Source organism: Sceloporus occidentalis, unplaced genomic scaffold (assembly GCF_023333645.1).
Source record: "Sceloporus occidentalis isolate IW3139 unplaced genomic scaffold, rSceOcc1.0.p SCAF_5, whole genome shotgun sequence".
NCBI lineage: Eukaryota > Metazoa > Chordata > Lepidosauria > Squamata > Phrynosomatidae > Sceloporus > Sceloporus occidentalis.
In genome coordinates, this window is record NW_028316985.1 from 35,386,911 (window position 1) to 35,413,656 (window position 26,746).

The 26,746-nt window shown below is 42.6% G+C and overlaps 1 protein-coding gene across 3 annotated transcripts in view; it reads right to left on the reverse strand.

Moving 5' to 3' along the window:
* Nucleotides 1-26,256, reverse strand: part of PDGFB (platelet derived growth factor subunit B) — a 60,045-nt gene extending 33,789 nt beyond the window's left edge. Inside the window, exons 1-3 of one of the 3 annotated variants that reach the window (XM_089528221.1) lie at nucleotides 26,190-26,216; nucleotides 18,773-18,847; nucleotides 10,103-11,118 (exon numbers count right to left, since the gene is read on the reverse strand). In XM_089528221.1, the coding sequence (XP_089384347.1) occupies nucleotides 10,103-10,192 (90 nt within the window). In that variant the 5' untranslated portion in view covers nucleotides 10,193-11,118; nucleotides 18,773-18,847; nucleotides 26,190-26,216. Of the gene's footprint in view, nucleotides 1-10,102; nucleotides 11,119-18,772; nucleotides 18,848-18,953; nucleotides 18,979-26,189 lie in introns of those variants that run through there. The other 2 variants (XM_089528218.1, XM_089528219.1) reach the window with 2 other exon arrangements.
* Nucleotides 26,257-26,746: the final 490 nt, after the last annotated feature.

Consider the following 26,746-nt stretch of genomic DNA (forward strand, 5'->3'; position numbering starts at 1 on the left):
AATAATATTTTCAAATGCTAACAGAATAGAATAGAAATTACAAACAATCTGGATTAGAGAGGTTGCATTGCTTAGAACTTTGCTTGTCAACAAACACCTGGTATTTCAGACATTTCATAGACATAAAATGTTTCTTAAAAAACCCTACTCAGTGCTTCTAAAAGAAGCCACCAAGTAGCATTCTTGTCCAGGAATATAAAAACTTGATTTCTTGCTTTCCTCTGCATTATGGCATAAGGAAGAGTTTCCCCTCTGCAGCCAATAAAAAGTCATGCATAGTACTTTTGAGAGCACCTGCCATTAAGAAATAATGAGTGGCAGCCAACAGACCAAAAGTTAACAGCAAAAGAGTCAGTGTTGCAGAAGCAGGGAAACCCTGGCAGGCTGCATCGAAGCCAGGATTTCCAGGAAGGCAGGTGCCATATTCAGCCAGGGGATAACTGTCTGATCAGGGGGCTGGCATTTCTGCAGCCTAATCCCAGATCTAAGTGACAATGCAGCATGCGTGGACATGAGCATAGGAAGGTACGTGCTGGGTGATGAGTAGGGAAAGGATGATTAAGCCAAATGGCATGGGGTACATTTCCTTTTAAACTCAGACTACACTGTTCTGTCAAGGAAAGGAAAAATGTTTACTGCCTGGGCAGGAAATACAAATTGGCCACATGTATACAACCATAGTGAAGTCCACATCTTCCCTTTATGGCCAGGGTAACAATGGAACAGCCACAGGAAGGAAGGCTTCACACCCACCCATTCTCTTGTGGTCATACAGTGGTTGACTGAAATGAAGGGGGGGATGTATATTTGGTGCAGGGCTTTAAAGGAAAAAAATCCCCTATATCCCACATCTTAACCACTCATTGAGATGCACTGCACCAGGCTATTGCTGGAGGTGAAAGTCACTGGATTAGTACTAGAGACATTGTTTTCATTGCCTCCCATCTTGGTTGGTTTATTACCTGGTAGTTATACTGTAAATGCAAGCAGGAGGAGTGCCGTCTTAGGATATGTAGATCCTCCCTTCAAGGGAGCAAAAGAAGACTTTCTTCCTGTATTAGCACAGACCTTATTCCCAATACTGCCAGAAGAACAGGAAACGAAGGAGTTTATCACATGTGAGGAATTTCTCTTAATTTTGAATGAAAAGAAAGTGGGGCCAGAACGCATTCACGTGAATTTGCTAGTTTAGCAAAATTACATGAATGCTCATTGCATTCGAACTGGCTCCCCATTGCCCAAAAATAGCATGCCATTGCCCGAATTTGCATGTGGCAGTCTATCACGCAATAACGTGAGACCTTATGATTGCGTTCAGACTGACTTCCCATTGCCTGAATTTGCGTGTAGTAGGTTATCATGCAATAATGTTAAACCCCAAGATTGAGTTCAGATTGCCATTGGATTATACTTCCAATTTCCCTTGTCTAATAAACTCCAAAGATAAGAGCAAAGAACAAGGATGGCCAAGACCCCACCAAATTAGTTGTCTGGATAGTGATCTGGGCAGCTACAGCACAGGGCCAGGTTGGAAAAGGGGAGCTATGGTTGGGACTCTGTGGCCAAAGCTAGGCAGCTGTTGCAAAGAATAAAGCTGTGCTTTGCAAGATGCATGCAACTGAAGTACTGTATGCTTTCTTTCCAGCATGGGAAGCTTTTGTACTGGGGCTTACTTTGCAATATTGCTACCCAGTCCCATATTGTAAAATTTATGGATGGCTTGCTGTGACATCTGGCCCCAACCCCATTATTTTGGCCCTACCCCATACCCTTAAAGCTGTCCATGGCTGGAATGAATTTTTCCCGAATTGGAATTTAGACCTGGGTCCCCATTCTCACATTCTCACACCCCTGACATAGTGGCTCCCACTGTGAACAAGGCAGTTTGCAACAGAAGTCTAGATCAAGAGAAGCAATTTAGATCAAGGGACGTAATAGTGCCACTTTATTCTGCTTTGGTCAGGCCTCACCTGGAATACTGCATGCAGTTCTGGGTACCACAATTCAAAAAGGAGGTTGACAAGCTGGAGCGTCCAAAGGAGGTGACTAAAATGATGAAGGGTCTGGAAGCCATGCCTTATGAGGAGTATGTTTAGCCTAAAGAAGAGATGGGTAAGAGCTGATATGATAGCCCTGTTTAAACATTTGAAGGGCCATTATACTGAAGATGGAAAAAGCTTGTTTTCTGCTGCTCTAGAGAATAAGACATGGAACAATGGATGCAAGCTACAGGAACAGATTCCACCTAAACATTAGGAGGAACTTCCTGACTGTAAGAGCTGTCTGACAGTGGAACACACTCCCTCAGAGAGTGATGGAGTCTCCTTCTTTGGAGGTCTTTAAACAGAAGTGGGATGGCCATCTGTCGGGGGTGCCTTGATTGTGAGTTCCTGCATGGCACAGGGTTGGACTGGATGGCCATTGTGGTCTCTTCTAAGTGCAATTACAGACTGTAGTGTATGCATAGAAGCAAAAGCTCTACAGAGTTTCTTTATGATGGTAAGCTGAAGAACACAAGAATAAAATAACTGATAGGAGGGAGTGGGGCCTGCAGCAGGTAGCTGGTGCAGTACAATTCTATTTGATGGACTTCCTTAACAAACTCTGTCCTTGAAGAAGAGACTGGGGAAAAAAGCACACAAATATCATTGTCACTGTGTTGATAGAAAAGATGTTTTGAGCTTATCTTTATATTTCATGGGAGCAGTTACAAGCCCTTGATCACTTTTCTACAGGTTTGCATCCCAGCTGAAGACAAACTGGATGGCTCCTTCTCAGCTGCACAAGTACTGAGTCCAATACTGACATGATGGAGGCCACACTAGCCCCTTTGTTGTTGCTGCTGTGTGCCTTGGAATCATTTCTGACTTATGGCAACCCTACCATGTTTGTTTGTTTGTTTTTTGCAAGATTTGTTCAGGAGGAGGTTTGCCATTGCCTTCCCCTGAGGCTGAGAGTATGTTACACAGATATATAGAGGAAATAGGATGAAATACATCCCAACTTTTTAAGTCCTTAGTACATGATGTTTCCTTGGGGAAACTTTATTGTGTGCACTATTCTCCTTGCCTGGGGAAGCTTTGTTGTGTGTACTATTTATGCTATTCATTCATATGCAAATAAATGCTTTTCCCTGAAGAGAGCACCATCCCTGTCTATTAGGTGCTAAGAGAGCCACGCCTCCTGTTAATTTTGGTGAACCATCAAAATGGGTGTGTGTCTTATTATGCAAGCTCACAGGATCACTGATAATGGTGATTCTGGTGCTCCACAACACAACCTGCTTTCTTAACCTCTCAGTACTGTACATGAAAACCTGTTGTATCATGTTTTAGCAACAACTGTATGTTCCTCAGGGCAGAGACTCTGCATTTACTTGTCTCCATTAACTGTCTTACATTATGGTGCTTAAAAACAAGATACATATGGGGCCTGCTTGCAAGTTTTTATTGAGTTTATATAAGCTTGCTGAAGCAGCTCCTGCATGACTAAGACCAAATGGGTGTATTTTTATATTCACAAGCACTTCATGATATATATCTCAATAGTAAGAAATTGGCAGTATTGGAGGATTTATTCTTCCTGTGAATTACACAATAGTCACAGTGGGAGAAATTCTTTCTTGGAGCTAACTAGGACCTTTCTATAAGTAAATATAAAGGATAATATTTAACAATCTTGTAAACAAATATAGAGCATATCTAATTAATGGTACTTATTAGAATGTTTACATTCCGGTAGAGCTATCCAAATGTGAAACACATGCAGCTTTCGCTTTGAATACACGCAATAGCGTCAAGCAACAGCACCCACTATTAAGGGGAGGAAATCCATGTTTTAAATAAATATATCATATAGATACCGTATCTCTGTTATGTGTTGTTTGCCTTCAAGTCATTTTAACTTACAGCGATCCCAAGGCAAACCTATCCCAGGGTGTTCTTAGCATGTTTCTTCAGAGGGGCTTTGCCATTGCCATCCCCTGAGAAAGTGTGACTTGCCCAGGGTCACCCAGTGGCTTTTCATGGCTGAGTGAGGGTTCAAACCCTACTCTCCAGAGTCATAGTCCAGCACTCAAACCACTCCCACCACACTGGCTCTCAGATACCATATCTATTAGGTAACATAGGTACATATTTTGAATTTGGGTAGCTATATCTTTTTTAAAAAGTATGTCAAAAAAAGTGGGCCTTGTGTTGCAGCTGGGAAGTGTTGAGGTCTTGTGTTATTGTTCATGATATCAGCTTCAACTGACAGTATAACTAAACACTGCGGTTGCAAAGGGAACTTGTAGCACATTTGAGACTAATTGAAAGAAAAGTTTTTAACACCTTGCCTGATGAAGAAGGAAGTGGAGCTTCAAAAGATTGCAACATGTATATTGTGCATTTTGGCTGGCAAAATAAAGGAGTATGCATCTGAGGAAGTAGGCTCAAGTCTACAAAAGCTCATGCTACCAACTTCTTTCAGTTAGTCTCAAAGATGCTACAAGATTCCTGTGCATACTTATTTTCCAGACTAAAATGGCTAAGTCTCTGAATTCCAAATATTACTGAACTACACAACCCTCTTGGTCAGGTAACAAGGAAGCAGAAGCTTGTTTCTGATAAAAAGAAAAGCAGCATTATTTCAGAGTAAATCTTGCCGTATTCATTGCAGCTTACTTCCTAATAAATGTGACTGCAATTTTAGTACATATATTATTATAGCATTAAACACGTCATAGGCCAGATTTTTTGTTTGTTTGTTTTAATCCTTCATAGCCAACAGAAGCTTGTGACAGAAGGACAGATAAGTGCTGGACACTGCATTGCAAACTCATTCACATTCATTTTTGCAGGAATGCCACCATGGAGTGTCAAGTAAATATGCTTATGCAACAACAGGCAGAGTGAGACAGCTGCCTCAGGCAGCAGAATCTGAGGAGCATGAAAGAGCCGCAAAGTGTTGTCTAATTTCTTACTATTCTGCTTTACTGCCTCACTGGGGAGAGGTGCATGTGTGATTTTCTGCCTCCAGTGCCAAAATAGCTTACCACATCTTATTATTATTCGCTTTATTTATAAAGCGCCGTAAATCTACACGGCGCTGTACAAAACCAAGTAAAATCAAGAATATAAAAGCCTGTCTATGGCATACAATCTACTTGGGGGGTGGTTTTGTTGCTCTGCCTCATACAGCAATATGTAGTGGGTGTGTAGTGGTTTGAATGTTGGATTACGACTCTGAGACCAGGGTTCGATTCCTCCTCAGCCATGAAACCCACTGGATGACCTTGGCCAAGTCACATGCTCTCATTAAGACAAAGGCACAACCTCCTCTGAACAATTTGTACCAAGAAAACCTCATGATTGGTTCACCTTAGAGTGGCCATGTTGAAAACAACTTGAAGGCACAGAGAAACAACAACAAGCCCTCTTCGCAGGTAAGCAAGGTTACCCTGCTTGCCAGGAAATCCAGCAGTTGTCCCCATTTAAATCATTGCTGGTTTGTGAAGTGAGCAACCTGGATTAGTGACTCCATCAAGTGCACCTTTGGCAAAACAGGAATTATTTTATTGTTATTTTTATTTGAACCTGGGCCTCCTGCTGCTGTTGTGCACTTTCAAGTCATTTCTGTCTTATAGAGGCCCTAAGGCAAATCTATCATGAGGTTTTTGTGGCAAGTTTCTTCAGAAGGTGTTTGCCATTGCCATCCTCTGAGGCTGAGAGAGTATGATTTGCCCAAGATCATTGCAGTTTTGTGAGACATTTAGCCTTCTCTATCAGAGAGCTCTGGTGCCACAATGAACTACAGTTCCCAGGATTCCCTAGCACTGAGGCAGGGCGGTTAAAGCAGTCTCAAACTGGATTATTTCTGCAGTGTGTTTTGGACCATAGTCCAACACTCAAACCAATACACCATGCTGGCTCCTGTTGGCTTTTCCTGTGACCATCCCAGGTGGTAGGCCCGAGACTTTGTAGTCCCACTCCCTCATCACAGCGTGCACATAACACACAACACAAAACAAAAGACGAATTCTTCGCTCAGGTTTATGGACACAAGAACCTAAACCTTGGCTGCCACCCAAACCTTGACTCTCAGGCGCTCCTCCTCCTCCTCCTCCTCAAAGAGGAGTGCTTTATTTATTTATTTTAAGGCTCTTCTACAAGCCAAGCTCTCAGATAATGCCTCATTGCCTCCTTAAATACCGAGTCTGAGACCACCTTGTGTAGGAGAGTAACAGTAGTACAGTATATTATTATTAATTTTATTATTTCTTACCCACCTCTCCCCATGGATCAAGGTGGGGAAAAACAAGAGGCAAACAAATATGCATCAGTTAAGAACACAACACCAATGAAAACATACATCAGTTTAAAAGAACAAACAAGACACATACATATTAAAACAATATACGTTTAAAGAAGGCACTCTGTACATGCTCGGCGATGCTTGTTTCCCTATTATCAACAGCTTCAGGGTTCTCCACCCCTGACGAACAAAGGCCTGATATTGTGAACACCTTTTTGTGACTCCTCTCCCTCCCACTAAATAAAAGCACCAGGTCCTATGTCATTTTTGGAAGCTAAGCATGGTCAGCCCTGGTTAGCACTTGGATGGGTTACCAATGAAGACCAGGTGCTGTAGGCTATATTTCAGAGGAAGGAACTGTCTAAACCACCTCTTGTGTACTCCTTGAGTAAGAAAACCCTCTGAAATCCATGGGGTCGCCATAAATAGGTAACATGACAGTACACAGACACACACCCTCCTGCCTTTTTATTTGAAAAGGGCGGTGTGGCACTGCATGTCATTTGTTGATGAGTGTGGGTCCGTACCATGTCCCAAGTGCTCAGTAAATAGTTCTTGCAGAATGGCAGAGCCCTCCTTCTCTTCCTAGCTTTCTGTCTCTTCTCTCTGCTGCTGCCACGACCAGCTCACGGCAAAGAGGAGCCAAAGCACACACACATATGCACACATGGGTGGATTAATTTCACCAGTCCCTCCCTGACAGCTGTCCATTTCCAGACAACCTGCTGTTCCTTTGTTGCGGGTGTTTCCCTGCCTTCATCAGATTTGCTTTTCTTGCTCTGCACATGCTTGCATGTTACATGACTTTCCCTCAATAGGGTGGCATGAATCAGAGATCACTGTTTGGAATTTGGCATTATTTGTTTTTGTGCCTTCAAGTCATTTCTGACTTGCGGAGCCCTTAAAGCAGTAGTTCCCAAACTTTGGTCCTCCAGATGTTTTTTGGACTTCAGCTCCCAGAATCCTTGACTATTGGCTAAGCTGACTGGGGCTTCTGGGAGTTGAAGTCCAAAACACCTGGAAGAAGAAAGTTTGGGGATCACTGCCCTAACATGACCCTATCATGGGGATTTCTTAGCAATTTTCTTCCAAAGAGATTTGCAATGGTCATCCTCTCAGACTGAGACTGTGACTCACCTAGGGTCATCCAGTAGGTTTCTGTGGCTGAGCTGGGATTCGAACCCTGGCCTCCAGAGTCCTCCTAGTCCAATGCTCAAACCATTGCACTGCCTGGAATATTTACAACATCTAGGGTTTTGATATTTTTTTAAAACTCACAGATAAGGTTTGGAATCGACACCTTCCCTATTAGCATGCCTTGGCCAAAGGGTTGAGAAAGAGCTCAGCCTTTTATCCCTGTACAATCTCTCAAATTGTGGGCTGTCTCTGTGGGTTAAAGGGCCAGTCATCCACCCATAAGTGAACAGAAGTGTCCCTTTTGAGCTGCATGTGGCTCAGGGTTCAAGTCAGTTGGCTGTAGCTCTTTGCTCCAAGAGTAAAGAGCCAGTGTGGGGTAGTGGTTTGAGTGTTGCACTAGGGCGGCATCCACACTGCATATCTAATCCAGTTTGACACGACTTTAACTGCCATGGCTCAATGCTAAGGAATTCTGGAATTTGTTGTTTGTTGTGGCGGTGCCTAGTTATGTGACTAGTTATGCAGTGTGGATGCAGTCTAGGATTTAGGAGACCAAAGTTTGAATCACAGTTTGTCCAGGAACACCTACTGAGTGACCTTGGGCAAAACATACACACTCAGCTTCAGAGGATTGCAATGACAACCCCCCTCTGAAGAAACTTGCCAAGAAAACCCTGTGATAGGGTCTCCATAAGTCAGAACTTGAAGGCACACAATACACATACAGATCAGTACAGAGCTGAATGCAAAAGCACTGCGGCTGGTGCAAATCAAAAGGAGCCCTGCTGTGTCAAATGCAATGATTTGTAGGAAATGTTAGGCACACCTTCTAAAAAAAGAAAAACCAGGGGAAAACCAGAGGGCAGCAGTGGCTCTTTAAGAGAGCCTCAGCCTCTTGCATTCCCTCCTTTTCCCCTTGGGCATTTGGCTGGAACTGATACAGGATCCCTCCTGCAGTAATTCCAACTTAGAACAGCTGGGAAACTCCATCTGCAAAAGGTAACCTCTGGCTGGTCTTCAGCTGCCAGCCAAAACTTTGCAATCTCACATTCCCTTCGTCTGACCTCTCATTGTGGGAGGGAGAGAGAAAGTAGTAGCTGAGCTTTCCCATTCAGACAGACTCCCCTGAGAATTACAAAATAGATTGCAGATGCTCCTCCAGAAACTCTCTCTTTGCAGCAGGTTTGATGTTGTGTGCCTTCAAGTTATTTCTGACTCAGGGAGACCCAAAGGCAAACCTATCCTGGGGATTTCTTGGCAAGTTTCTGCAAAGGGGGGGTTGCCATGGCCATCTCCTGAGACTGAGAGAATGTGATTTGACCAAGGCCACCCCAGCAAGTTTACATGGCCAAGCAGGGATTTGAACCCTGGTCTCCAAAGTCATAGTCCAACACTCAAAACACTACACCACACTGGCTCTGCCTGGGCTGAACTGCCAGGAAAAAAAAGAGTGCCCTGTTTCCTTCAAAGCTCCTTCTCCTTTGGAGGACAATCTGATATGGGATCATTTGGGGAAGAAGTTCCTTGCCTTTTGGCCATCCTTAAAATGCCCCTTCCTTAGCCATTCCTGTAAAAAGGGTTGCCACAGTGCATTGCCAATGAGAACTCCAGTGAAAGCCTCATTTGCTTCAATGCTGGGGTGAAACAAGGTGCCATTCACACAGAATCAGGTTTATGTATCAATGGATGGATATAAGGTAAAATGGATAATCAGAAGATTTGGTTTGCATATTAAAGGGTCTAAGTGAAAGAGCCAAACCTATATTAGTTGCCAGAGGAATTTAAAAACCACTTGGCCAGCCTAGAGCCCCCCCCAATCAAAATGTCCTTTTATTATTATTATTATTATTATTATTATTATTAGGTCACTATTTAGATTAAGAGTTCAGTCTTAGAAATTGCACTGAATGCAATGGGACTTCTCCAGAAAGAAGGGGCTGGAAGTCTGTGATCCTAATGACTAGGTTTCACAATTTATTCAGATTAAGAGATCCATTTATTTCCCAGGGAATACTATTTCTTCCAGTGAGAGTTTTTACAAGCGAAGAGGCTGCTGGGTGCCTTCAAGGGATTTCTGCCAACTGTTATCGGGTTTGTTTTCTCTTGGCCAGTTCCTTCACAGGCGGTGTGCCACTGCCATCCTCTGAGGCTGAGAGAGTGTGACTGACAGTATATTGAAGAAAAAGTCATTCAGGAGACTCAACTCACTGCTGATGAGTGGCAGGCACCCAATGGGTCAGGATGTAAATCTTATTTCCCCCAATTCCTAGGTATGTTAGCAATTTTTGCCTTTGCCATAGATGTGGGACTCTTTCAATACATTGCTGGAATTCAGTGCACTGAATCTGCACACTCATTTGCCCTATTTATTTATTTTTAAATCACAGGTTTGATGCAGACTGGATGGGTTTTCCTTGCTCAGGTATGGCTGCATCTGCACTTTAGAAATAATCCAGTTTGACACCACTTTAACTGCCATGGCTCCAGGCTATGGAATTCTGGGCATGGTAGTTTGTTGTGGCGCCACAACAAACTACCATGCCTGGCGCCACAACAAACTACCATGCCCAGAATTCCATAGCCTGGAGCCATGGCAGTTAAAGTGGTGTCAAATCGGATTATTTATACAGTGTGGACGCAGCATCTGAAGAAAAAGCAACACAGGACTCACCTCACTGCTGATGAGTGGCAGGTACCAGAGAGACATGAAGATCACTCCGAAATGCATGCCGACTCCAATCCCCAGCAGTTCCAGACACATTGAAGGAGGCAGCCTTTCTTTATTTAAAAATAGAAATAGGGGTGCCTACAGTCCTGCAGAAGGGGGTCTGGACTCCTTCATTTCTTTCCTCCAAACTTGTGTCTTCTTTTCCAGGAAACAAACAAACAGATAGACAGACACACACAACAAAAGTCCTTTGGTACAAAAAATAAGTCTTCTAACAACCCCAAAGGGAAAAAAAGATCACTTGTTTGCCTTCTCCATTGAGAAGAGACGACATAAGTAACAAGGTGGGAGAAACAAACAGGGAAACTCTTCCCATCCAATATATATATACATAAATATTTGGATGCTGAAATCAGGACTTCTTCCTTTAAGGGCAGAGAAAAAAGCCTTAGCTTGGCAGGAACCAAAAAGGACTTGCAGTATTCCTTCCAAAGTTGGGCATCAAAGTATTAAAAAGTGTAGGGGAAGAACAGAGAGGTCTTCCTGGGTCCCTTGTTTGACTTCTTCAAATGCTTCCTTTCCCCAATTCCTCCTCCTTCTTTGGTTTTGAATGTCCTCCTAAGATTAGATGGCTGCTTGGAGGCTTCTTTCCTGACTTTGGTTGGGCTAGAAAGTCTTGAGGCTCCAGTTAGATTTGCAGACAGGTGAGCAAATGGCTCTGGGGGGGGGGGAGCTTGGGGGCGTCTTGCAAAGTCTGAAAAGGTCTTGCAAAGTCTGAAAAGGTCTTGCAAAGTCTCAAGACTGAACCTCTGCTGCTCCTCTTGGACTCTGAAAGAGCAAGAAAAAGTGTAGGCTCCGGTGGGGAAAAAGGCAGCACCAGGGAGAGAGCTAGCTTGGGGCTTTGAGTTGTAGTCTGTCTTGCAGAAAAATAAGGTGCTCGCCTTTCAGTGCTTCCTTCTTTTAAAGGAGAAGAGAGAGAAAAGGGGTGGAGAAAAGGCGTGTAGGAACTCCTCTCTTGGCTAGGAATCAGAGAGAGAAAGGGGGAGAAATGAGGCACATTTCAGTACTCACCAGATCCTATATATATAGTAAAAAAAGGAAAACCCACCTTCCATCACAAACACAGCATGAGCGCAGCAACACCCCTCCTTGCCTTCAAAGTGGGAGAAACGGGGGAATTTTGTTCCTCCAGGACAAAGCGAGAAAGGGAGGGAAGGGAGCTCTCCCAGCAGAGAGCAGAAGTTGTGTGGGTGCCTCTGTTGGCTCCTCTCATCCTCTCTCAGACGTTTTCTGAGACAAGATTAATCTGTGTGCTTTCCATTCTGCCACCTCAGTGGTTCTGAAGGATATCTTTGATCTACCTATCTATCTTATAATGGCTTTGATCTCTCTCTCTCTCTCTCTCTTTCTCCCTCTCTATCTGGGGAGAGGAGAGCCAAAGAAATCTTTCAAAGTTGTTAGAACAAGATCTGCACTGAGGTTGGCACTTGGCATGACTTTCAGGGCTGGAAGGCATTTTGTTGCATAGTAATTTCCACAATGTAATAAACATTCAAGCTTTGGAAAGTTGATCCAGCAGATATTTTCTGGGGGAAGCAGGGGCAATTAGTTAATAGGTGAGAGTAAGACATAGTCATCATTTTTATTATTAAAATAACAGCACAGTCACACCATTCCCTCACCTATATGGGCCACATTTCTTTGCCAACAGGTACAGAGAAGTGCTGGAACAGGGTTGGGCAACTTGTGGCCTCCTAGATGTTATTGGGCTGCAAGTCCCAGGATCCTTCACCATTGGCTGTGCTGGATAGAGACAGTGGGAACTGCAGTCTAACAGCAGCTGGAGGGCTACAAGATGCCCACCCCTGTGACTGAAGATGGTTCCAAGTTTATGGAATTTATCACACGAGAGGGATCCCATGCAAAAATGGGATTTAAAGTGAAAAAACCCGCAAAAGCAGATTTATTATCAGACGACGTCTGGGTTAACCCGACATTAATCCAGACAGAAAGTAGAAAAGCCATGCAAAAGCACAATTGATTTTCAGACAACAATGTTGTTAAGGTGCATTAATGTGACATTAACCCAGCTAGAAAGTAGACAAAACACGATTCTTTTTACTTCCAGAAAATCCTGAAAGTTAAAAGAATTGCATTTTGTCAACTTTCTAGCCAGTTTAATGTTGCATTAACCCCGATGTGTCTGAAAATCCCGAAAGTAAAAAAGAATTGTGTATTGTCAACTTTCTAGCTGGTTTAATGTTGCATTAACCGCGATGTGTCTGAAAATCAATCACACTTTTGTGTGTCTTCTTAGGCTTTTTTCAGGTTTTAAATCCCATTTTAAATCCTGTTTCTGCATGGGATGTCTCCCGTGTGATAAACTCTGATGCTGCCCATAGCACACCTGCTGCACCTGGCTCTGGTTAGATTATTCTGGGGTTTTCTTGACATTACTTTGCCAAGAGCTAGATCCTGGAAATATGGCATGTGCTCCCTTGCAGTTGGTGGTAGAGGAGAGATCAGATCAAGAGAGACAGTTTGGTGTTGTGGTTTGAGCATTGAATTATGACTCTGGAGATCAGGATTCAAATTCCGGCTTGGCCATGAAATTCACTGGGTGACCTTGAACAAATCACCCTCTCTCAGCCTCGGAGGATGGCAACGGCAAACATGATAGGTTCACCTTATGGTCACCATAAGCTGAAACCACTGGAAGACACACAACAAGAGGAAAGATCAGAGACTGATAATAAACATTAAAGACAATTGGCAGTAATAAGCATCAACGACAATTAAGAAAGAGAGAAGAGGAAAAGGGAGAATACTAAAGTGAAGACAGAAGTCTTAGATTGGGGTGGGAATAATTGCAGCCTTGCAGATAATCTATGCTATGTGTCTTTCAATCACCAGTTGGCCTATGCTGACTGCATGAATTTAATGGGCTTTTCTTAGCCAAAGAATAGTCACAGATCATCCGCCATTACCTTCTTCCAAAATATAGTATACAGTATCTTGTCTTCTCTGGTAGTCCCCCATCCAAGTACTAACCAAGCCTGACTTTGCTTAGTTAGCAAGATCAGATAGGATCTTGTGCCTTCAGGTTATTTAGAGCCAGGTATTATTAGACTGCAAATATTAAACCCAATAGCCCTAGCCAGTTTAGCTAGAGGCAATAAATGCTGGACATTGCAATCCAATGTTATCTGAAGGGCTGCAAGATTTCTGGCCTTGACCAGGATTGTCCCTCTGGATGCATTCTGTGAACACTTTACTGCATGTTCAGAGACCACACAGACACACACACACATTTGTGCATTTATTAAGACTCATTATTTAGCCTGCAATTACTCTTGGTATTTTCCTGCTGTTTTAGAGGTGGTCCAGTACACTTCCCATTTGTGGAATTTGTGCAGTATTGTGCATGCACAGACCTGTGCTTGTAAAGCATCTCTCTGCATTGCAGTTGGGTCTGGGCATGGTGTCATTGCTATAAAGGATAATTTGGAAGCGGTACCCATATTGGGTTGCTGCCAGTTACTTTATTTGGAAGATGAACCACTTTATTTAGAAGATGAAGCCAATCCCCTGTGATGGCAAATGGAAAGTATGCCCAGGTGAGTGAGTTCCCCAGAGCTCTGCCCAGTGGTCCATGACTTCTAGTGCCTTTGGTCCTGACCAGAGCTTGGAAACTACTTTTTTGGATACTAGCTCTGAGCATCCATAAGCCAGCGTGACCACTGTAGTTCAGAAAAAAAAGTAATTTCTCCACGCTCTGAGTCTGCCCTGTTGAGATTCCATAGGATGTATACCATGGATGGGAATCATGAGGCTCTTCAGATATTGCTGGATTGCAACTTCCAGCAGCTCTAGCCAGCATAGTCAAGAGTGAGGGGTGCTAGGAATTTCAGTTCAGCAGTATCCGAAGGGCTACATGATTCCCACCCCTGATGTATGCAAATAGCCTTGAGCAATGAAGAGATATGTTGCAAAACTGGCTCTTTACAATCATTTGTTGTTGTTGTGTGCCTTTAAGTAACACTAAGATAAACCTAACATGGGGTTTTCTGTGCAAAATTTGTTCAGCGGAGGTTTTGTGTTTGCCTTCCTCTGAGGCCTGAGAGTGTGACTCGACTGAGGTCATCCAGTAGGTTTCCATGACTAAGCAGGGATTTGAACCCTGGTCTCCTGAATCCTGTCCAATGCTCAAACCATGCTGGCTTTCTTTCTTTTTTTTTTTTTTTAAATCACATTAAGCCTTCTTGTGGATGAGTCCATCCCCTAGCTTTAAGGAAACCTCATCTCACCATTAGGAAAGGAGATTGCTGCTCAGTTTCCCTTACTATTTTGGGCCCTTCCTCTTTTCATCTCATCATTCCTTTTGCAGTTGATGTAACTGAAGGTTAAACAGCACTTGAGCTGTCGATTCCCAATCGCTAAAGGCAGTTGATGGGCCAATGGGGGAAGAGAACAGTGGGACTAAATACACTTTGGGTCTGACCCAACATGTCTCTCCCTGTGCTTTAATGTTCTGTTCTGAAATCACCCTAATCAAGGATGGAACAAGGTGTTTTTCTTAGAGACTCCTTTCTCTTAAAGTACTTTTTTAGTACAAAAATATCTTCATTCTGTAAAATAAGAAAGCATCATAAAAGAAATTTTGTTCTGTGCCTTCAACTCATTCCTACGATAGAGCAAGAGCCATCACATCTTTAACCAGCTTCAAAACGGAGTTGAAGACCATCCTGTTCAGGGCAGCATTCTCAGGCATTGCATAATAGTCACTTGCTATTTGATGTTCTTTTGTTGTCTGTTTTATTGAATCATTTCCTGTATTGCTATGTATTTTATATGTATTATCCTACTAGAGAGGCGCCTTCCCCACCACCACTCCCTTTGTGTCATGTCTTTTTAGATTGTAAGCCTGAGGGCAGGGAACTGTCCAATTAAAAAGATTGTATGTACAGCGCTGTGTAAATTTACAGCGCTTTATAAATAAAGGTTAATAATAATAATAATAATAATAATAATAATAATAATAATAATAATAATAGGGGACCCTATCATAGGGCTTTCTTGGCAAAAAAATGTTCAGAGGGAGTTGTTACCCTTCTCTGAGGCTGAGAATTGAGTAACTTGACAGCTGCTAAAGGTCACCCAGTGGGTTTGTATGGCTGACAAAGGATTCGAGCCCTGGCCTCCCAGAGTCCTAATCCACCAGTCAAACTATTTCAGCACACCTGCTCTTCACAAACTTGTATAGATGCATAGATAGATTGACCAAATAAGCCCATTCGTACACATATTTTTGTGGGTTTTTCGGGCTATGCGCCCATGTTCTAGAAGAGTTTCTTCCTGACGTTTCGCCAGCATCTTTGATGCCAGCCACAGAAGCTGGCAAAACATCAGGAAGAAACTCTTCTAGAACATGGCCACATAGCCTGAAAAACCCACAAAAAACTATGGATGCCGGCCATGAAAGCCTTCGACTTCACATTCGTACACATTTACCCAATAAGACAGCTCCCAGAATAATGACTGGCACACCCTCCTTGTTTTTCTTTTCTGTCACACTGCTCTAGCCAGACATATGTTGGATTATAGAGTGCACTCTGTTTCAGCTTTCTGTACCCTTGGGATTTAGAAGTACTTTACACTGCAAAAGTAAGGACCTTGGCAGGGCACCGACATTAGACTGAACAGACAGCTTGCCTCTGCTCAGCTGGCAGGCATTCAGTCATCAACTGTCTGGATTTCCTTCTGGTTAGGACACTGGAGCAGAACTTGGAAAGGTTATTTTGAGGACTAAAATTCCCAGAATCCTTTAGCCAACATGTTGAGTCCATTTTCTGAGTGTGTGCCCCAGAACCTCTGCCTTGTGCATCATGGAATCACAAAGGTTGCAGCATTATCTGGCTTAGTACTTCATTTCCTCCAAGTGATTTTATGTATTCTAATGCAGCTCCCACTCTGCCATGAAACCCACTGGGTGCCCTTGGGCAAGTCACATGCTCTCAGCCTCAGGGGAAGTCAATGGCAAACCTCCTCTGAACAAATCTTGCCAAGAAAAACCCATGATAGGTATGCCATGTCGGAAATGACTTGAAGGCACACTAGAACAACAATGCAGCTCACAATTACATGACTGTGTAGCAGAAGTGGACGCATAAACTCATAGTCCCTCTGTTTTGGAGGAATAGATGGTGGTAATGATGGGAATTTCACAAGCAAATGCATTGCTGACTCAGGCTGCTGCCACACTGCAGAATTAATAAATTTTGACACTGCTTTAACTGTCATGACTTCATCTTATGGAATCCTGGGATTTGCAGTTTGTTGTGGCACCAAAGCTCGCTATAGAGATGTCTAAATATCTCACAAAACTGCAAATCCTAGAATTCCATATCACTGAGCCATGGCAGTTAAAGCTGTGTCAAACTGCATTAATTGTGCAGTGCAGATGGAACCTTAGAGATTCTTGAACATATAAAGTACCTTATGTCAATCTCCAACTCAGGTTTGCTTTGACACTGGGAGTGTCTGTCCAAGGTCTCATTTAACTGGCAACACAAATCTTGGAAATGTTACTTTTTGGGGTGACAGCTCTTGGAATCCCTTGACCACATTGGCTGGGAGTCTCTTGGAAATGTAATTCGAAAAGGCAACTTTTCCAAGTTCTGTGTAGCTAGTGAAGCTTTTTTCTTGGTCTTGCAATAACTGGAGTCTAGAACATCCTGCTAAAGGGAAAGCAGTCTCCCTCCATTTTCTTCCCAACAGCAAGTAAAGACTTTTTTTTTTTATTCAGACAGGCCCTTGGACATGTGAGCTGGTCTGCTTTGGAAGGGGATGGTTCTAGCTGGGTGCTGGCCATGTGTCATTGCTCCATTTGTTCTTAAAAAGCAAGGAATTGCCATGGCCAAAATGGGACAAAGCCATTTTCCTGCTCACTATCACCTGTTGACAAGTTTACTTGACTTGGCAGAGGAGGATCTGTTATGGGAAACGTCAGTATGTAGTCCTAAACATACTTGTTAGGAAATAAGTCTCCCTGGTGCTCCCTCGGCTATATTTCTGAGGGCTAAACTACACAGGATGCCAAACATGTCACTTGGAGTGTCTCTTCTTGTATTTTAAATACCATCAATTGCCCACATACCCTGGCCCATGATCAGGATCCCAGTGTGTAGCGAATAGGAGTGACAGGGTTACCCCTTTCCTCTAGCATAGAGAGAGGAATCATACAGCTCACCAGATGTTGATTGCTTGCAGCTCCCAGAAGCCCTGGCCAGCATCATTAGTGATGGGGAATGTTAGGAGTTATAGTCCAACAACATCTGGAGGTCTAATTCCCACCACTGTTGAAGCACCATGTTCTGAACAAGTCTTATCCTATAAGCTGCTCTTTAGGTTAAGACAAAGGCTTCCCACTGAGGCTGATTTTAAAGTAAATGAAACATACACAAAATTTACAGTGACATATTTTAATGCTGTGTAGCTTGGCCCTAAATAAACCTACTTAGCATCTGGCTGACCACAGTTGGAAGAGACTCTATGGATCGTACAGTTTTTCCTCAGCTGGCCACAGTTGTTAAATTTAACGATAGAGGGACAAAAAAAAATCCTTTTATTTTAAAGGGAGAAAAACATCCTTTGAAACCAGTATAGTAAGCCTTACACTAGGAACACTGTTATCTTTTTGAAGATTTTAGGGACTCTTATTATATTACTTTATTGTCTGCAAATTGATTATCTGTAAGGATCCTTTATTATATATTCAATAGAAAGGCAAAATATATGCACTGTAAATAAGTAATCATTTTGACACAAGGAATGTAAATGTATGTTATATCCCATTTTAAAATATTTGGTGGCATTTTTATATTCGTGGATTTTAGTGGCTAATATTTATAGAGCTCTGAAAAATAAAAACAAGAATAAAATATAAAATTGTAAACATATGCTGAGGTAGAGTTGAGACCATATTTTCAGCTGAATTGTCAGGGGAGTAGGGAGGGTCTCTGTGTACAGACTGTGTATAGATGGTGAGTGAGACCAAAGCAAATAGTAAGTGGGGCTAGAGCCAAAATCTAGCATGGGGTTTCTCCTTTCTTCTCTAGTATTCCCTTTTCCCCCCTCGCTCCACTGGTGAAACTGCACCAGCAGAAGAGCTGAACCGGGGCAAATTCAGGGGCAAAATAGGAGAAAAACACAATTACACCATATCCTATGAATACCTGTGTTCTTAACATGGGAAGGAAAGATATTTGTAACTCTTCCACTTTACACAAAAGGTGCGAATTGATGCCAGTGATTCCTAACCTCTGGTGCGCCAGGTGTTTTGGACTCCAGCTCCCAGAAGCCTCAACTGTTATGGCTCATGTTTTGGGATTCTGGGAGGCCAGAGTTTGGGAAACACTGGTATAAATGCTTCTTTAGGCTGCAGTCCTATGTGTGCATGTCAAGAAGTATGCCCCTCTAAAATCAGAGAGCATTACTCCTGAGTAAACTCTATTGTGGTCCATTGTTAATCATGTAGAGATGTTTCTCCAAGCATCACACAATTGGCCCTCTCCCTTACAGAACCATTGTGTTTTGCAGTGGGGCATACTCCATAGTCACTTTTATGTAATGAAATGGAATACAGGATATGTACAGAGTCCAAAGCTAACTTACCAGTAAGAGTGGCATTTGAAGAAATCTCAGGTTGTGTTTTTTGAGCCCCTGCTGTGCTGTCTTTTCCATATCCGGCTAAATTACGTGGATGTCAAAATGGGAAGAAGGTTATTTATTTACACGTGGATGATGCTGTGTGGAATTTTTAGAAGCATGGCTTTAGATAGAAGCTGATACTTACGGATTCTTCAGACAATGAGGAAAAGGATGTTTGGAAACAGACCGTCTACCTATAGCTGTGAACGGAGCCAGGGAGAAATAATAACCAAAGTCTCTATAAAGATTTCTTTGACTATTTATTTAGTATGGGAAGGGAAAAGATGGTATTTTCTTGTCATCTTTAAAAGGGTTCTAGGCCAGATTTGGACCCAGTGGAGGCTTGTAGGCAACTACACCCCAAAACAGACTAAAGTGTAGCCCTTCAGATTATATGGAGCTGCAGTTCCCATCATCCTTCACCACTATTAAGGTGAATAGTTGATGCAGTCCAATAACATCTGGAGGTCTAGGCCCTGTGTTCCCCACAACAAAGCAGGGGTTCTTGAAGGGTCTCTTGTAGTTATCCACAATGCAAAACATACACGAGAGCCAGCCTGACATTGAAAGGGACAGTGTTCTGTACATGGAGAAACCTTTAACTTCACTGGGTCGCTATAGGCAGAGCTCAGCTTTTCAGCATAAGAAACCTGAGTTTCTCCTGAGGGGTTGGAGAGGGGCTGGGCAAACTGCAGCTTCCAGCTGTTCTTCCTCCCTCCTCCAGTGTGTTTGGACTGGGCCAGAAGAAAGAATGTCAACTAAAGGGAACTGATCCCCTCACTGTCCCCCAACAATCCCTTCCAAATGTGTTTTCACTCACACCTTAAAATAGGGTTTCAGAGGGATACTTTTGGTTTGTGCTAAATCCTGGTGGGGGCACATTGCACTGGCTGATGGATTCTGGAAGTTTTAACATTTTAAAGCTCTGTCTTGAACATTTTGAAAAATTATATAAATGCATATATATATATATATATATATATATATATATATATCTCAAACAAGCCACAGCAGCCAATAACAAAATTCCTGCAATTTAAACAAAAAAATATTTAAAACTCTTTTTAACCTACCATTTTAATGCAATGAATTTAGATAGATTCTATTTTTCAACCCTCTTCCCTCCTGCCTGGAGCAATGCTGCTCCTGGAAGCCTCCAAGAAGAACAATTCTATCTTAAGAAAAGTGCAGCCCTTCTTGTCCAAGTGCAGGTGGATATCTGGCCTCCCCTGGGATCCTTTTGCACTATATAGTTAAAGTGCTGTCATTACACTTCAGCTGCCATGGTTCAATTCTATGAAATCCTGGGGTTTGTATTTTAGTGAGACACTGGAGCTGTCTGAGAGCTCTAAATATGGAGAATTCTAAATTTGTCATTGTTGTTATGTGCCTTCAAGTTGTTTCCAACTTATGGGGACCCCCCCCCCCCCCCGCGAACAATCTCACAGCTTCAGAGGATGGAAATGGCAAACTCCCTCTGAAGAAACGTGCCAAGAAAACTTCATGATAAATACATCTTAGGGTTGCCATAAGTCAGAAATGACTTGAAGGCACACAACAACAACAATAAACAGAATTGTAATATTTGTAATGTTTTAATTTTATAAATTGTTTAATTGCTTTTTCAATCTTATACTTTTGTTAAATGCTTTTATATTGTTTTTAATTTGTATTGTATTGTTTTAAATATGTTGTTAGTGGCCTTGAGTCCCATTATTGGTAGAAAAACAGATATACATGATGATGATGATGATGATGATGATGATGATGATGATGATGATGATGATGATGATTTTTACTGGAGGTGTTTACTCTTTATCCAAGAAACCAGAGTGACATGGCAGATTTGTAATTCAGATGTTCTGAACCTCCTTACTCACTTTATCCATGACATTGCTAGGAACATTGTACCCAAAGTCATCATTTGGGGAGAGGGGGGTGGGGGGCTGTTGGCATTGTATTAACTGGATTAGAGAATTAAAGAACGATTAGCATTTGAATAGATGGTCATCATGATGAATTTCAGGAGCTGGAAGGATAACAGAGCACTTTGGGGATCCAAAGTCTTCCTAGGTATTAAGGGGGCATTGCCATTGCATACAGGAGCAAAAGATGCTACTGAGGTAGGAAATTGCTGCATGACAAAATTTATTAGGCCCTCATAGTGATTCTCTGCCTTTTTCTTATTCACCTGAATTGGATGGATTTCTTTTCCTAGTGTGCTCTGACCCCCAACTTGTAGTACCCCTAGTCTCAACAACACTTCCTAAAGAGGATCTGATAATAGAATCAGTGAAGCAAAGGGCAAAGTGAAAGTAATTCTTCTGGAGCAGCAAACATGCCTTTCCCACTGGGAGTTATCTTCCATATGTGAACATGGGAACACTGATAATACTTCTTGGTTTATAATCTTGAAAAGTACCTTGTCTTGGCATTTCAGACACAAAGACCCAACATCAGACTCCTTTATTCTCCCAACAAATGTGCGTCTCTCTAAGTTAAGCAAAATGGAGGCAGGAACAGGGCTGCTGTAGACGCATCTCATGTTCTCTGAAGATGCCAGCCACAGATGCTGGGGAAACATCAGCACTAAACTCTTCTAGAACATGGCCAGATAGCCCAAAAATCCCACAACAAACCATGGATGCTGGCCATGAAAGCCTTCAGCTTCACATCTCATGTTTCCTTTTCAAAACTTGATTTTTTTTACCTTTTTGGAACTCTCAGAATCCTGCAGTCGGCAGTGAAAAATTCTAGGAGCCAGAGATTTTTTTTTAAAAAGTTAATGTCCCCAAAATCTGTTCCCCTTATCCCATTTATCTTATATAGTAGTTTTGTCACCCTCCAGTATTGTTGAACTGCTACTCTGGCAGTTCGGCCTCAGCTATTCTGGCTAAAGCTGTTGGGTATTTTAGTTCAGCCAGGTTTGGAAAGCCACACAGTTCCTATACCAGGTGTAAATCCAATTTCTAGGGCCAGCTAGAGTAGACCCATGGAAGCAGTGGGCTTTCTGAGTTCCCATTGATTGATTATGCCAATTGGAAGTAACTATTAGATTCAGGCCAGTGCTTAAACTGTGTATACCCTCTTCCTGCCGCCACACCACCAAGAGTGAGTCCTCCATGCGTAAAAGAGGCACTCCTTATTGGACACAAGTCACCTTTCTTTGCAAAGTTCAAGTGCTCTTTCTTAATCATTATGGTTGGTGGTTGTGTGCCTTCAAGTCATTTCCAACTTATGGCGACCCTAAGAGGGGCTTTCCTGGCAAGTTTCTTCAGAGGGGGGTTGCCAATGCCCTCTGCTGGCGCTGAGAGAGTGTGACTTGCCCAAGATCACCCAGTGTGTTTATATGGATGAGCTGGGATTCAAATCTTGGTCTCCAGAGTCATAGCCCAACACTCAAACCATTACATCATGCTAGCTCTCCTGTAATCAATATAGCAATATTCAAAGACAAAGCTGTTTTATTCGGTATCAGCATAAAAAGATACAAAAGTATCCTGGAGCATGTTTTGGGACTAACTGAGAAAAATAAATTTCTAGCATAAGATTTTGTGGACTAGCATATGACTGCTTGCATCTGATGGACTGTGCATAAGTCCCTGAAAGTTTATGCTAATTTCCCCTCTCAGTCTCAAAGGTGCTCCAAGATTTCTATATATATACATATATATATTCTAGTCATTGTCACTGTTGACTAAACCCATATGTGCACTTTTGCTTGCAGGATTACAACCTGGATGCATGTAGGAGACAAAAGATCAAACCTACAGAGACTTCATCTGCAGTCCTCAAGGTAGAAGGAGTATATGCAGTCAATAGTTATTACTATTTTTCTCTCCCACTCCACCATGGGAGAGCCGGCTAGGACAGGAGGATTGGCTGTGAATGTAGGGGACACCACTCTTCCTTCCCTCTTTCCCTTTCATGCTATTAATCCAGGTCCAATGTCCAGTTTTATACTGCACCCATGGCCCACAGGGTCAGCATGCCAGGTCATTCTGAGTGGCATGGTCTATGAAGTCCCTCTCAATTTAGCAGTAATTCTGAAACTTCTTCCTGGTGGTGATGAGGGAATTGAATAGATACTTCCCAGCAACAATGTATTCTTGTGAGCTTCCTTTGTAATGCAAAATATTTTGGAGTGACTTGTTGAACATACCCTCCAACTGTCCTGATTTAGCAGGGACAGTCCTGATTAACCTTCTGTTATACCATTTCTTCAGCTGCTTTTAAAATGTCTTAAGTGTATCTCTCTCCTCCTCCTCTCTCTCCCCTCCTCTCACTCCCCTCCCCTTTGTCTTTAGCTTAATTTGGTTTCTGAAAATTAAGTTTAAAATGGAAAAGTCACATGCTCATTCATTCAACTGATTCATTGTGTGTGGGGGGGGGAACAGGAGGGGGACAGAAAATTGTCCTTCCCTGTAAACCCAGGCAAAAGCAAACTGCTGCAGCCTCTCCTAGCTTGTGTGTGCTTCCTCATTAAGAACATGCATATGTCCCAGTTTTCAGCTGTGCAATGTTGGAGGGCATGTGACAAGCAAAAAGCCATCATGGTTTAGTGGAATGAGTATTGGAATATGACTCTGGGAGACTAGGATTTGAATCTCTGCTCTGCCATGGTAACCCATGGATGACCCTGGGCAAGTTACCTCTCTCTACCTAAGAGGAAGGCAATGGCAAACACCCTCTGAACAGATCCTACCATGGAAAAACTGAGACAGGTTTTCCTTAGGCTAGTATAAGTTGGAAATTACATGAAGGTAACAAAAAGCTTTACAACTTACCAGCTACAGGTAGAAATAAAAACTCCAGTTGTTGTTTTTTTTAAAAGAATACTGATCAACCAAAGCTGTCCCTATTTTTAAAATTCTTCTTGAGTGTGTGGCTATCATGGTTGTGCGTCAAAGTTTACCATTGCACCCTTGCTATAGACTGTGTGCTCCACCTATTTGTGGTGGTGATGTGGTGTGCCTTCAAGTCATTTCTGACTTATGGCGACCTTAAGGCAACTTATCATAGGGTTTTCTTGGCAAGATTTGTTCACAGGAGGTTTGCCATTGCCTCCCTCTGAGGCTGAGAACATGCGACTTGCCTAAGGTCATCCAGTAGGTTTCATGGCCAAGCTGGGAATCAAACCCTGCTCTCTAGAGTTGTAGCCCAACACTCAAACCACTATGCCATGCTGGCTCCTGTTCCATCTATTTACAGCATGGAAATCTGTTTGTGTCTCCATGCTCTCAGGCCACAAAATAGCCTTACTCTCCTTAGGGGGGTCTTGAAGCCTTCTCCCAGGAGGGCTGTGTGTCTTTTCTGAAGGCCACTTCCCCAGGGGAATGCTCAGGTGGCATGTCCTGTAACGCTAGCTCTCCTTCCTTCCTCTTGTATATGTCATCCACTAAAACAGTATTTGTGAGCACCTAAGTGGAATTAAAATGCTTCCAGATCTAGGAAATTTACTTTTAAACAATACCTTAGTATTGTAATATTCATTGTTGTTGAAAATATATGTTGTATTGTCCATTGCTTTGCTCATTGCTTCAATTATCAGTGATAAGAGAATGAAAATTTCTGTTAAGATACCTCTAAAATTATCCTTAAAAGCTAACACTTACAATTAAGAAAAAGTTACTCATTATACCAATAAATTAACTTCATCCTCACTTGTTCTATTGCTTTTCAGATGTGACTTTGTTCATTAATCATCCATCACTAACTTAACCAATTACTGTTAACTGGGTTGCCTGTAACTTTCTATTTCCAAGCTCTGAAGGCCCCCATACCATCCAACTGTCCTGATTTGGCAGGGACAGTCCCGTTTAATCCTCTCTGGCCCCTTTCAACTGCCTTTAAAAATGGCCCAGTTTCTCTCTGCAGTGCTAAACACTTAAGACATGGAAGGAAAATTTAATTTGATGAGGCATATTTCTTAGTTATAATGGGAGGAATGCCTTCATCCCTCCCCCCATAGTCATACCATACCCTCCAACTATCCTGATTTGACAGAGACAATCCTAGTTAATCCTCTGTCACCCCATTTTTTGGCTGCTTTCAAAATGTTCCAGTTTTTCTCTCTTCCTCCTCTCTTCCTCCTTTGTCCTCAGCTTATTTCAGTGCTTGCAAACTGAGTTCGAAGCACAAAAGTAGTTTGAAGTTTATCTCAACAGGGGAAGGAAAAGGGAAAAGGTGGAGATTCTTATTTATTTATTTATTTATCTGGCTCTTCCTAGTAGTCTCTGACAAAAGTACACTGCTGCAGCCTCTCATGGCTTGTGTGTTCTTTCTCATTAATAACCTTTGCCATCTTAACTGTACACTTATGTTACTGAGTCACATGTGTAATAGGTTTTACCTGTAAAATTTTGGAGGCTATGCCCTCTTTGTAGGAGTATCTTTGCAATAGCAGTACAAGGGTACTTTGCCACCTGAACCACTGGGGTTGAGCAACTGAAGAACACAGTGGCATCATCTTGCATGGTGACTGTCTGCTTGGGGACATCTCCCTGTTCCAAGTGCATTTTCTCCCTCCATGTATGGGTGGCCTGTGGACATAATTGCCAATACAGTTTCTAATGGTGGGCCCTGATGATGTTTCCAGAGGTGAGGGGGGCATGTCTGCCATCTTCAAATGTTATGAGGGATGCCTTTTTCCTTTCTCCTCCCAGGCGGAGGACACAGAGGATGTAGTGGTTGTTCCACTGGCATAGTAGCAATGCATTTCTATTTCCTCCTGCCATGCCATGGCATAATGGTAGTATAGGATTGTTCTGTAGATCTCCTTATAGATGTAAATGTGTCTTTCTGTGTGTCAGTGAGAGAGGCATATGCATAGGAAAGATATAAAGCTTTCACTTGGAGGTTGGGGAAGACCAATTTTCCTTGTGCCAGTGCACAAGGATACATGCATATTTTTATGAAGAAGGTATTAAAAAATCTCCTGCACAAAGGTATTTACAGTTTTATTCAAAACCACCAACACCCTTTCTTCAGGAAGCAATGCAACTCTGCCCCCACCCACTCCCACCCATTGTTGAGAAGCATTTGATGATATCTATCCCCCCTCCTTTCCCCACCATCTCTTTCCTGTTTTGATGGAAGAAAAAATGTCCTGCTTTCTTTCTTTATTTTTCCAAAGTACCCAAATAGCACTGGAAAAGAATATCTCCCCCCTTGCCCTTCCCACATCACCCCAAATATAACTCTTCTCTTTCTCTCTCTGTGGATATATACATATATCAGATATACGTCACATCCTATTCTGTTCCTTTGGATATTATCATATTATTTTTTCCTAACTAAGCAAGGCTACCCCCTCCATTCTAGTAACCATCACCACCCGGTCCCATCTCTCATAATAACCCATCCATTCTCCCCAACTCACCATCCTTGTGCCCTTCAGCTCTTCAGCTGTAGCAGCCGCCGAGGAAAGGAAGCCTGCTGAACTAGTGTAAAAATAGACCCGGCAGTTACTCAGCTCTTGAGAACATGATGATATGACTCATGAGGTAAAATAAAGAGATGTGAAAATCAAAAGCTGTTGCAATATATCTTCCCTCCCCAATCCCTATGCTTTAGCATACCCCACTCTCATCTCCATAGGAGATCCTATTGTACTCATATCTGAGGAAGAAGGCATAGAAATGACTCAGAAGCTGCTGGGCACCTAAGTCCACACTCCCAGGTACAGGGGAGTGTCTACCTCCAAAATATATTCACATATTTCATAAGGCATCCACTTCATTTCATTTTCCATATTGTCCCTGAGGTAACTTTTTTAGACAGGGGTGTCTTATGGAGACCCTTTATGGCCTGCACCAGTCACTGATGGGTCTGGGCATGAGGCCAGGTCCATTCAGGGGCCCATTTAGTCAGCACTGCAAATCTCTGCAAGGGAACAAGGAGAGGTAGGAAGCACTTTGCTGCCTTTGTGTGGTCTCC